Here is a 12369-nt window from a genome sequence, read left to right as displayed (position 1 = left end):
CAGCTGAATATCAACGGGTTAAACTTGAACTACAGCGGTTGTTTCATCTCTGATGTCACCGAGCGTGGTCATACCCTCTATAGTCCACTCAATATATCCCACAATGCATTGCGGTTCAAAAGATTTTAACGAGCGGAAAGTGGCGTTTGACTCGTCCACTCTCAGACGGACGAGAGGAGCGAGCAGCGAGAAGAAACTCGATAAAGTTCATATTTGGAGCGTTTTGAATGAAATCAGTTTAAATAAAGGGTCAAAGGTCGTTAACGATAGTGACGGTAGTTTCTCCCGATGATGAAGAAAGAGGAGGAGGAGACAGGAGACAGGAGAGAGGAGAGAGGAGAGAGGAGAGAGGAGACAGGAGAGAGGAGAGAGGAGAGAGGAGAGAGGAGAGAGGAAACAGGAGTGAGGAGAGAGGAGAGAGAGAGAGGATGAGCGAGGAGACAGGAGAGAGGAGACAGGAAAGAGGAGAGAGGAGACAGGAGAGAGGAGTGAGGAGTGAGGAGAGAGGAGTGAGGAGAGAGGAGTGAGGAGAGAGGAGAGAGGAGGAGAGAGGAAAGAGGAGACAGGAAAGAGGAGAGAGGAGACAGGAAAGAGGAGAGAGGAGAGAGAGGAGGAGAGAGGAGGCAGGAGACAGGAGTGAGCAGAGAGGAGAGAGGAGGCAGGAGAGAGGAGGAGAGAGGAGAGAGAGGAGGAGAGAGGAGGCAGGAGAGAGGAGGAGACAGAAAAGAGGAGAGAGGAGAGAGAGGAGGCAGGAGACAGGAGTGAGGAGAGAGGAGAGAGGAGGCAGGAGAGAGGAGAGAGGAGAGAGAGGAGAGAGGAGGCAGGAGAGAGGAGGAGACAGGAAAGAGGAGAGAGGAGAGAGGAGAGAGAGGAGGAGAGAGGAGAGAGGAGAGAGGAGAGAGAGGAGAGAGGAGGCAGGAGAGAGGAGGAGACAGGAAAGAGGAGAGAGGAGACAGGAGACAGGAGAGGAGAGGGGAGAGAGGAGACAGGAAACAGGAGAGAGGAGGCAGGAGAGGAGACAGGAAACAGGAGAGAGGAGACAGGAGAGGAGAGAGAGGAGGAGAGAGGAAAGAGGAGAGAGGAGAAAGGAGAGAGGAGAGAGGAAAGAGGAGAGAGAGGAGGAGAGAGGAGGAGTTCATGCCATTATTTATCGTTATCATCGATATTCTGCCGTCGTTAAGCCGCACGTTTTAGTTTAGCGCGACGTCACTGTCAGCGGGCGGCGAGTGAGCGAGTAGCGTCTGAAATGTTTTTAATTGTGCTGAGCGAGTTCCAGATATCGTCCACTACATAAAACTCACAGGGAGCGTCTGCCTGCAGGTTTCTAACCACAGGAAGTACCAACCGGCTCCAGAGAAACATCCTGCAGCTCCTCCTGACCACGAGGAACAAGAAACCAGTAGAGGTGTCATGATGGTCCAGCAGAGGGCGCCAAACACACGCTGATGATGTCGCTGCTCTCTGTCATGTTTTGTCATGTTTGTATTGAGCTTCCTTTAATCCCCTTCAAAATAAAAGTGACTTATTGCAGTTTACATTTAAAAAATGTTGATTTTTGAATTAAAAAGTGTAATAATAATAATAATAATTATAATGTTGAAATCTTTCAGAACATATATCATGATATCTATGGGGGGGGGGGTTATACAGTCGGACAGGAAGCTGGAATTATCTTTAGAAAATAAAGGTTCATTAATACGGGTAGGTCAGGATGATTTACTGCAGCTGCTCCTGACAGATCCTCCACAGCCATCATAAACCCTTGTTGTAGGTCACGACCTTGCAATCTGTTGCCATGGCAATCTCCGGCTCCAGGCAAGACACCTCAATCTGCAAAGAAAGAAAGGTAGAAACCTGCAGGTAAGATGTGAGCCCTTTGACTTGAGATCTTTAGAAAACATCGGAGAGAAAGCGCTCCAGGCTGTGCTCGTCTACTGGCCTGGATGTAATGTGAGTTTCAGCGCAGCTGCGTCCTTCAGCCATCTGGCCGTGAAACTACTGTACCTGAGACATCTGGGGGAACAGGCTGATGGCCACAGGCAGCGAGAGGCCAAAGGTCACCAGGCACACCACGCTGTGGATGGGCAGCAACAGTCTGCGGTTGCACTGCAGAAAGCGCAGCCTGCACGAGGGAAGAGAGAGAGAGAGGCGAGGAAACGTGAGCGAGCTCGGCGCAGCGATCCCAGGTGACGAGCGAAGAGTTATTTTTGGATCTGTTGGAGAAACATCCTCATGTACAGAGTCAGAGGAGGAGGTGTGTGTGTGAGTCAGGCTGCAGATTTCTTTATTTCCTGTTCAGCGGCTGTGAGCGTCTATCACTCTGCACACACACACAGATGTTGACTCTGGTTCATTACACACTTTATCCCCCATGATGCAACACTGATAACCAGAGCTTCATGCAGACCTCAGAGACCAGGCAGCGGTACAGGACCGTGAAGGGTCTGACCCAGACCGTGAAGGGTCTGACCCAGACCCTGAAGGGTCTGACCCATGGGATGATTTCAATACAAATAGTTTCAAACAGTGGACGAAGGTCAGGGATCTGAGCTCTCGCCTTCATGTACCTGTTAAAAGACGAGCAGCGGCGTTTCGGACTGACTGTAGGCGAGGCGGGGACGCCTGACAAACGCCATGGCGTAGGTGGTGGTGAGGCCATCAGCTGGTTTCTGTGTTACTGATCAGCGTGGAAACATCTCACAATAAGAATGCGTAATAAAGAAATAAATAAGGCATAGGAGACGTATTCAGGTGTCACCGCCGGCTTCAGGTCGTGAACTTTCACCGATGGGTCAGGCGTTTCTATACGGGGGAGCACAACCCGCTGTTTGACTGCTACGCTAGGCCGCGCGACCCTGGGGTCCAGGATGTCCTGTGGAGTCCGCCCATGCTTCATGAGTTTTGGTCTGTTACACATCGCACTGTTGGGAGAATTAAAGGCTGGGGTATCCCCTTCACCCCCAGTCTGTCTGTCTTGGGGACCCCTCCTCTTTAAGCTAGCTAAGCCCAGCACTTTGTTTCGGTCTGTTTGTCTGAGGTCAGAGATGCTTTGGGGTTAAATTATTGTTGATGTCGACGTGATGATGATTCTAACTGACTGTCTGTTTTGATAAAATAAAAAAAGTATTGATCATAAATGTTGTGTATTTCTGTACTCACCTCTCGAGGTATGACATGATGATGGGGGGCAGCACAAAGATGGGCATGGGGAGGACCACACGTGTGAAGGCGGTCTCCGTGATGGCCTGAGGGTAAACATGAGAACAATGTGCACACGCTTCACTTCAAATACTGCGACGAGTTGGACTTAATTTCCTCTGTCAGAGGATCAGATGGCTGCTGAGTGCAGACAGTGTCCTGGGAGTGCCCGTCTCATTTGCATGTTTGTAAATTAAGAAGTATTCAGATATTCTGCTTCTTTCTTAACTAACTCACAAAGACCAGCGCTGACTGCCCCACCTCTATGTGCAGAGTGCAGCTCCATCAGAGAGCAGCTCCATCAGAGTGAGAGAGCAGCTCCATCAGAGAGCAGCTGCATCAGAGAGCAGCTCCATCAGAGAGCAGCTGCATCAGAGTGAGAGAGCAGCTCCATCAGAGTGAGAGAGCAGCTCCATCAGAGAGCAGCTCCATCAGAGAGCAGCTGCATCAGAGAGCAGCTGCATCAGAGTGAGAGAGCAGCTCCATCAGAGTGAGAGAGCAGCTCCATCAGAGAGCAGCTCCATCAGAGAGCAGCTCCATCAGAGAGCAGCTGCATCAGAGAGCAGCTGCATCAGAGAGCAGCTGCATCAGAGTGAGAGAGCAGCTCCATCAGAGTGAGAGAGCAGCTCCATCAGAGAGCAGCTCCATCAGAGAGCAGCTCCATCAGAGAGCAGCTGCATCAGAGTGAGAGAGCAGCTCCATCAGAGTGAGAGAGCAGCTCCATCAGAGAGCAGCTCCATCAGAGAGCAGCTCCATCAGAGAGCAGCTCCATCAGAGTGAGAGAGCAGCTCCATCAGAGAGCAGCTCCATCAGAGTGAGAGAGCAGCTCCATCAGAGAGCAGCTGCATCAGAGAGCAGCTGCATCAGTGTGAGAGTGCAGCTCCGTCAGAGTGAGAGTGCAGCTCCATCAGAGTGAGAGTGCAGCTCCATCAGAGTGAGAGAGCAGCTCCGTCAGAGTGAGAGAGCAGCTGCATCAGAGTGAGAGAGCAGCTCCATCAGAGAGCAGCTGCATCAGTGTGAGAGTGCAGCTCCGTCAGAGTGAGAGTGCAGCTCCATCAGAGAGCAGCTGCATCAGTGTGAGAGTGCAGCTCCATCAGTGTGAGAGTGCAGCTCCATCAGAGTGAGAGTGCAGCTCCATCAGAGAGCAGCTGCATCAGTGTGAGAGTGCAGCTCCATCAGAGTGAGAGTGCAGCTGCATCAGAGTGAGAGAGCAGCTCCATCAGAGTGAGAGTGCAGCTCCATCAGAGTGAGAGAGCAGCTGCATCAGTGTGAGAGTGCAGCTCCATCAGAGTGAGAGTGCAGCTCCATCAGAGTGCAGCTCCATCAGAGTGAGAGTGCAGGTCCATCAGTGTGAGAGTGCAGCTGCATCAGAGTGAGAGCGCAGCTCCATCAGAGTGCAGCTCCATCAGAGAGCAGCTGCATCAGTGTGAGAGAGCAGCTCCATCAGAGTGAGAGTGCAGCTCCATCAGTGTGAGAGAGCAGCTCCATCAGAGTGCAGCTCCATCAGAGAGCAGCTGCATCAGTGTGAGAGTGCAGCTCCATCAGAGTGAGAGTGCAGCTCCATCAGAGAGCAGCTCCATCAGTGTGAGAGTGCAGCTCCATCAGAGTGAGAGAGCAGCTCCATCAGAGTGAGAGAGCAGCTCCATCAGTGTGAGAGTGCAGCTCCATCAGAGTGAGAGAGCAGCTCCATCAGTGTGAAAGTGCAGCTCCATCAGAGTGAGAGAGCAGCTCCATCAGAGTGAGAGTGCAGCTCCATCAGAGTGAGAGAGCAGCTGCATCAGTGTGAGAGTGCAGCTCCATCAGAGTGAGAGTGCAGCTCCATCAGAGTGCAGCTCCATCAGAGTGAGAGTGCAGGTCCATCAGTGTGAGAGTGCAGCTGCATCAGAGTGAGAGCGCAGCTCCATCAGAGTGCAGCTCCATCAGAGAGCAGCTGCATCAGTGTGAGAGAGCAGCTCCATCAGAGTGAGAGTGCAGCTCCATCAGTGTGAGAGAGCAGCTCCATCAGAGTGCAGCTCCATCAGAGAGCAGCTGCATCAGTGTGAGAGTGCAGCTCCATCAGAGTGAGAGTGCAGCTCCATCAGAGAGCAGCTCCATCAGTGTGAGAGTGCAGCTCCATCAGAGTGAGAGAGCAGCTCCATCAGAGTGAGAGAGCAGCTCCATCAGTGTGAGAGTGCAGCTCCATCAGAGTGAGAGAGCAGCTCCATCAGTGTGAAAGTGCAGCTCCATCAGAGTGAGAGAGCAGCTCCATCAGTGTGAAAGTGCAGCTCCATCAGAGTGAGAGAGCAGCTCCATCAGAGAGCAGCTCCATCAGTGTGAGAGAGCAGCTCCATCAGAGTGAGAGTGCAGCTCCATCAGAGTGAGAGTGCAGCTCCATCAGAGTGAGAGAGCAGCTCCATCAGTGTGAGAGAGCAGCTCCATCAGAGTGAGAGAGCAGCTCCATCAGAGTGAGAGTGCAGCTCCATCAGAGTGAGAGAGCAGCTGCATCAGAGTGAGAGAGCAGCTCCATCAGAGTGAGAGTGCAGCTCCATCAGAATATGATGAAGGATTTATGGAGGTATTAGAGACTGTGATCATTGTCAGTGAATCAGAGCCTCAGAGTATAAACATATGAAGTTTTTCAGTGTGTGACATCATCCTTACGTGTCTTGCAGCAATTTTGGAGGATCCTACCACGTTCCCATTGTTGTCCAGCACGTCAATACCTTCAGACAGCTCGTTGTGTCTCATCAGGCCAACGTTACAGATGTTAGCACTCGCTGAGGACGGACAGAAAAACACCTGTTATTATTGGAAATATTTCTGAGGGTGGAGAACTACTGATTAAGGCATGAAATGATTTCTCTTGTTTATCTATTAACTGATGAAAACACCAGAAGTCATCCTCATTGAGGAAAAGAAAACCAAAAAGAGTTTGTCCTCAAATCTATCGAAACTCACTCTAAGAGACAAAGAGAGTATCACATGTTTGTTAATGTTTCTCACCAGCAGGGGGACACAGTCGCACATTCTCTGACACACCAGGGGTCTCATTTATAAAAGAGTGCGTAGAATCCATACTAAAAATGTACGTACGCCAAAAACCCTGAAATGGCGTGCGCACAAAATGATTCAGATTTATAAAACTGTTCATACACACACCTGCACGCAATGTTCCCTTTATAAATCACGATACCTGGAAATGTGTCTACTAACGTAGATTAGTCCCATGTTCCGCCCTCTACACGCCCACAAACAACCATAAACATTCAACGCAAAGCAGGTCGTGAATGAAAATGCAAACAAACGAGGGGGCGGAGCTAAGGTTTCCAACGCTGGATCACGGCGAAACCCGGAAGTTTAGACAAAGAAACGAAAGTTTCTGACCCAGAAACGGAGGAGTTTGTGAATGAAGTGAAGGTTAAAATGGACATATGGATAGTTTACTGCAGCAGGAGGATCACAAACTGAAGAACAATCAGAGAGAGACACCACGTCGCTGCTGCATTCACCCAATCAGAGAGAGACACCACGTCGCTGCTGCATTCACCCAATCAGAGAGAGACACCACGTCGCTGCTGCATTCACCCAATCAGAGAGTGACACCACGTCGCTGCTGCATTCACCCAATCAGAGAGAGACACCACGTCGCTGCTGCATTCACCCAATCAGAGAGAGACACCACGTCGCTGCTGCATTCACCCAGTCAGAGAGAGACACCACGTCGCTGCTGCATTCACCCAATCAGAGAGAGACACCACGTCGCTGCTGCATTCACCCAATCAGAGAGAGACACCACGTCGCTGCTGCATTCACCCAATCAGAGAGAGACACCACGTCGCTGCTGCATTCACCCAATCAGAGAGTGACACCACGTCGCTGCTGCATTCACCCAATCAGAGAGAGACACCACGTCGCTGCTGCATTCACCCAATCAGAGAGAGACACCACGTCGCTGCTGCATTCACCCAATCAGAGAGAGACACCACGTCGCTGCTGCATTCACCCAATCAGAGAGAGACACCACGTCGCTGCTGCATTCACCCAATCAGAGACTGACACCACGTCGCTGCTGCATTCACCCAATCAGAGAGAGACACCACGTCGCTGCTGCATTCACCCAATCAGAGAGAGACACCACGTCGCTGCTGCATTCACCCTGTCCTCCTACAGCGCCAAAACATCCAGCGTTCATCATTACACACGAGAATATCTCCAATGTTTACATGTTTACATGTTAACAGGACCCACACTGACTTCTTCATATTGTCAGAGTGTTCACGTCAGTCAGCAGTCTGCCTCACTCTATCATATTAGTAATCAAAAGTTTGATCAATGAACAAAAACGTTTGATTGTTGGCCCTTTTTTTCGTGGGAAACTCCGTCTGCTCTGTGACTAATTATGAGGATATATAGACCTAATGATCGTGTCAGAGATGACCTGACTTAATGTCCACACATGAAGTATTTACAGAATAAATACGTGCAGCTGATGAAGATGTGCTGAGTCTGGAGGAGGTGAAATGTGTGAAGCCACTGCCGTGTCTCTGTGCGCTCTGTGTGTCTTGATGCAGTCATCTTTATTAAAACTAAAAATCACTTGATGATAAATGCTCGATATTTAAAGATATTAATGAAAACTGGAGGCTCTATGGTCTTTGTGTTAGTCTAATGTTTAACTCTACATCAGTGATTACATTAGTGTAAGTCCGGTCCTCTGAGGTCCGTCCGGGATAATGAAGGCGAGACGGCGCTGATGCAATATGTATGTGGCGGACTTTTATTTTTAATTTTTATTTTGTGTTTATATATTGTCATAATGAAAGTTACTTATCGGAAACGGCTCACTACATTTGAATGCGATTTGAATGATTCTGATGACTTGGATCTGTCAGTAAAGTTTGATATTTAGTGAAATAAAATGTGGAAGAGACATCAGTATGTATCTGCAGGCTTCAATTCACCACTTCACCAATTTCCCATGCCTCCTAAATGAACATACGCCTGGGTCACAGTTTGCTTACCGGTGCGCAAATTTTACCGTCAGGTTTGTTTTTATAGATCACAGACTTTGCGTGGGAAAAGGTGTACGCGAGTTTCAGACCCCGTTTTGTGCGTACGCAATGGTTATAAATGAGACCCCAGCTCCTTTAAAAACTGACCTACAGCGGGGAACGGGACTAATCTCTGTATGATCATTCTGGTGGCAGGGCTCAGCTTGTTGGCCTTCTGGATCAGGACGTTCAGTCCCACCTGTCAAAAACAGAGAGACATTTCATTTAACATCACACAAGCAAACGGTTATCTTAGGGAAAGATGAGCAAAACTGCTCAGGCAGCATTCTTAGTCTTATTGTCTTTAAGCAGTCTCTAAGTAGTCTTTGTGTGTGTGGTTTCCAACATCCAATCCTGAGAGAAGATAGTGATGTTGCCACTCACTGCGATGGAAACAGCGCTGCTCACAGCTCCTACATAACCTTGAAGAAACTTTGAAGTGGGCGTAGGCTGAGGAAGGACGAGAAATACTGTCATACGTTTATTTCAGATTCAAAAAAGACAGATATATATATCTCTATAAATGGTGTTAATATCTCTATACATGGTGTTAATATCTCTATATATGGTGTTTATATCTCTATATATGGTGTTAATATATCTATACATGGTGTTAATATGTCTACATATGGTGTTAATATATCTATATATGGTGTTAATATATCTATACATGGTGTTAATATCTCTATACATGGTGTTAATATGTCTACATATGGTGTTAATATATCTATATATGGTGTTAATATATCTATACATGGTGTTAATATATCTATATATGGTGTTAATATGTCTACATATGGTGTTAATATATCTATATATGGTGTTAATATATCTATACATGGTGTTAATATATCTATACATGGTGTTAATATGTCTACATATGGTGTTAATATATCTATATATGGTGTTAATATATCTATACATGGTGTTAATATCTCTATACATGGTGTTAATATGTCTACATATGGTGTTAATATATCTATATATGGTGTTAATATATCTATACATGGTGTTAATATCTCTATATATGGTGTTAATATGTCTACATATGGTGTTAATATATCTATATATGGTGTTAATATCTCTATACATGGTGTTAATATCTCTACATATGGTGTTAATATATCTATACATGGTGTTAATATATCTATACATGGTGTTAATATCTCTATACATGGTGTTAATATGTCTACATATGGTGTTAATATATCTATATATGGTGTTAATATATCTATACATGGTGTTAATATCTCTATATATGGTGTTAATATCTCTATATATGGTGTTAATATGTCTACATATGGTGTTAATATATCTATACATGGTGTTAATATATCTCTATACATGGTGTTAATATCTCTATATATGGTGTTAATATCTCTATACATGGTGTTAATATCTCTATACATGGTGTTAATATCTCTATATATGGTGTTTATATCTCTATATATGGTGTTAATATGTCTATATATGGTGTTAATATCTCTATACATGGTGTTAATATCTCTATATATGGTGTTAATATCGCTATACATGGTGTTAATATCTCTATATATGGTGTTAATATCTCTATACATGGTGTTAATATCTCTATACATGGTGTTAATATCTCTATATATGGTGTTTATATCTCTATATATGGTGTTAATATGTCTACATATGGTGTTAATATATCTATACATGGTGTTAATATATCTCTATACATGGTGTTAATATCTCTATATATGGTGTTAATATCTCTATACATGGTGTTAATATCTCTATATATGGTGTTTATATCTCTATATATGGTGTTAATATCTCTATATATGGTGTTAATATATCTATACATGGTGTTAATATCTCTATACATGGTGTTAATATCTCTATACATGGTGTTTATATCTCTATATATGGTGTTAATATGTCTACATATGGTGTTAATATATCTATACATGGTAATAATATATCTCTATACATGGTGTTAATATCTCTATATATGGTGTTAATATCTCTATACATGGTGTTTATATCTCTATATATGGTGTTAATATGTCTACATATGGTGTTAATATCTCTATATATGGTGTTAATATCTCTATACATGGTGTTAATATCTCTACATATGGTGTTAATATATCTCTATACATGGTGTTAATATCTCTATATATGGTGTTAATATCTCTATACATGGTGTTAATATCTCTATACATGGTGTTAATATTTCTACATATGGTGTTAATATATCTCTATACATGGTGTTAATATATCTATATATGGTGTTAATATCTCTATACATGGTGTTAATATCTCTATATATGGTGTTAATATATCTATATATGGTGTTAATATCTCTATACATGGTGTTAATATCTCTACATATGGTGTTAATATATCTATATATGGTGTTAATATATCTATATATGGGGTTAATATATCTATATATGGTGTTGATGGTGATCTATAAATGGTGTCTACCTTGGTGGCGTTGCGGTTTGCATAATTCACACAGGCATTGTGACTCTGGTTCAGCCACTGTAGGAAAGAAAAAGGAAATAGGGGTCAGGGTTAAAGGAATCAAAGAAACAAAGAGGAAGATAGATAGATAGATAGATAGATGTCCTCTTAAAGCGACAGCACGCAGAAAGCAGCAATCTGATCAGCTCTTTATTTCTCATGTCCTAATGTGGCTAACATCTGCATGTAGGTTATTAAAGTGTGCTTCCCAGACAGTCCAACAACAAATGATTGTCAGTACATTGGTTGTTTACAGTACCTGCCATATAATGGTAGACAGCACAGTCTGATTTGGGAGGAGAAGGCCAATGACCTAAATGAGACCAGGGAATAAGAGCTTATTTCTGGGTAAAATAAGTCCAAAGTCTCATCTGTTCCCAAACATGAGCATGAGCAGCCAAGTTCAAATGTATGATTTTTATGTGACACTTACAATCGGTGTTCCAAATGGGACATAACCTGCACAAGCCAAGACATGATTTTCAGAGTACAGAAATGAAGAGAAATGGTGGAAACTTGATGAGAGATCTTCATGTGACGTCGTACCTGACATTCGAAATGGCATGAAGATCTTCTCTCCTGTGTCAGGATGAATGATGGCCTGCGTGCAGAGAGCAAGGCATCATCCTCATGCTGCCACGAGCCCGCAGGCTTTCACTGTATGGAGGTGCACTTCACCTGACATGATGTATGACAGGTGGATCACTTACCTGCTTGATCTTCTGGGCTTCCCACAGCTGCACAGGTGAGCCGGGCAGGGAAAGAAAAGAACCGTAGTTAATCATCAGACAACTGTTCATCAGGAATACAAACATTCATGTTAATATTTTTCATTTCTTACACGGACATTCATTTAATTTAACTTCAGGTCAATTTGGTTTTATGACCTTTAAATGACCTTAACGTCTTTTTGTTGACTTGAAATCACTTTCACCAGCTCCAGTCAGCTGACCTCGTTTGTACCCTCTCATTGGATACAGTAGCCAAGGAACAGTGAATGGAAGGCCATGATTGGTCCATTGAGGTGCCAATCGAAAGGTCCGACTGCATGAATTAGTACAGAAATGTTGAATCAGTCAGTGGATCTTTATGGATGTGATGTGTTTGTCCTGGATTTTGATCATGGACTCTTGTTGACGCAGCAGGTTTTGTTTGTTTGTAGTCTGACAGATGTGTAGATTGTGGTTGCTGTGGTGGTCTGACAGATATGTAGATTGTAGCTGCTGTGGTGGTCTGAGAGATGTGTAGATTGTAGCTGCTGTGGTGGTCTGACAGATGTGTAGATTGTGGTTGCTGTGGAGGTCTGACAGATGTGTAGATTGTGGTTGCTGTGGTGGTGTGACAGATGTGTAGATTGTCGCTGCTGTGGTGGTCTGACAGATGTGTAGATTGTAGCTGCTGTGGTGGTCTGACAGATGCGTAGATTGTAGCTGCTGTGGTGGTCTGACAGATGTGTAGATTGTAGCTGCTGTGGTGGTCTGACAGATGTGTAGATTGTGGTTGATGTGGTGGTCTGACAGATGTGTAGATTGTAGCTGCTGTGGTGGTCTGACAGATGTGTAGATTGTAGCTGCTGTAGTGGTCTGACAGATGTGTAGATTGTAGCTGCTGTGGTGGTCTGACAAATGTGTAGATTGTAGCTGTG

At 44.9% G+C, this 12369-nt stretch overlaps 1 protein-coding gene across 3 annotated transcripts in view; it reads right to left on the bottom strand.

The window, feature by feature from the left end:
- Positions 1 to 1103: 1103 nt before the first annotated feature.
- Positions 1104 to 12369, bottom strand: part of sfxn5b (sideroflexin 5b) — a 20926-nt gene continuing 9660 nt past the window's right edge. The window contains exons 4-14 of one of the 3 annotated variants that reach the window (XM_061047520.1): positions 11435 to 11461; positions 11271 to 11325; positions 11158 to 11183; positions 10984 to 11037; positions 10686 to 10742; positions 8613 to 8678; positions 8337 to 8427; positions 5839 to 5954; positions 3160 to 3245; positions 2005 to 2122; positions 1105 to 1830 (exon numbers count right to left, since the gene is read on the bottom strand). In XM_061047520.1, coding sequence (XP_060903503.1) covers positions 1753 to 1830; positions 2005 to 2122; positions 3160 to 3245; positions 5839 to 5954; positions 8337 to 8427; positions 8613 to 8678; positions 10686 to 10742; positions 10984 to 11037; positions 11158 to 11183; positions 11271 to 11325; positions 11435 to 11461 — 774 coding nt within the window. In that variant the 3' untranslated portion in view covers positions 1105 to 1752. Of the gene's footprint in view, positions 1831 to 2004; positions 2123 to 3159; positions 3246 to 5838; positions 5955 to 8336; positions 8428 to 8612; positions 8679 to 10685; positions 10743 to 10983; positions 11038 to 11157; positions 11184 to 11270; positions 11326 to 11434; positions 11462 to 12369 lie in introns of all 3 variants that reach the window. The other 2 variants (XM_061047522.1, XM_061047521.1) reach the window with 2 other exon arrangements.

The sequence above is a fragment of the Labrus mixtus genome, chromosome 10, assembly GCF_963584025.1.
Source record: "Labrus mixtus chromosome 10, fLabMix1.1, whole genome shotgun sequence".
NCBI classification, from domain to species: domain Eukaryota; kingdom Metazoa; phylum Chordata; class Actinopteri; order Labriformes; family Labridae; genus Labrus; species Labrus mixtus.
This window is presented reverse-complemented; position numbering and strand designations above follow the sequence as displayed.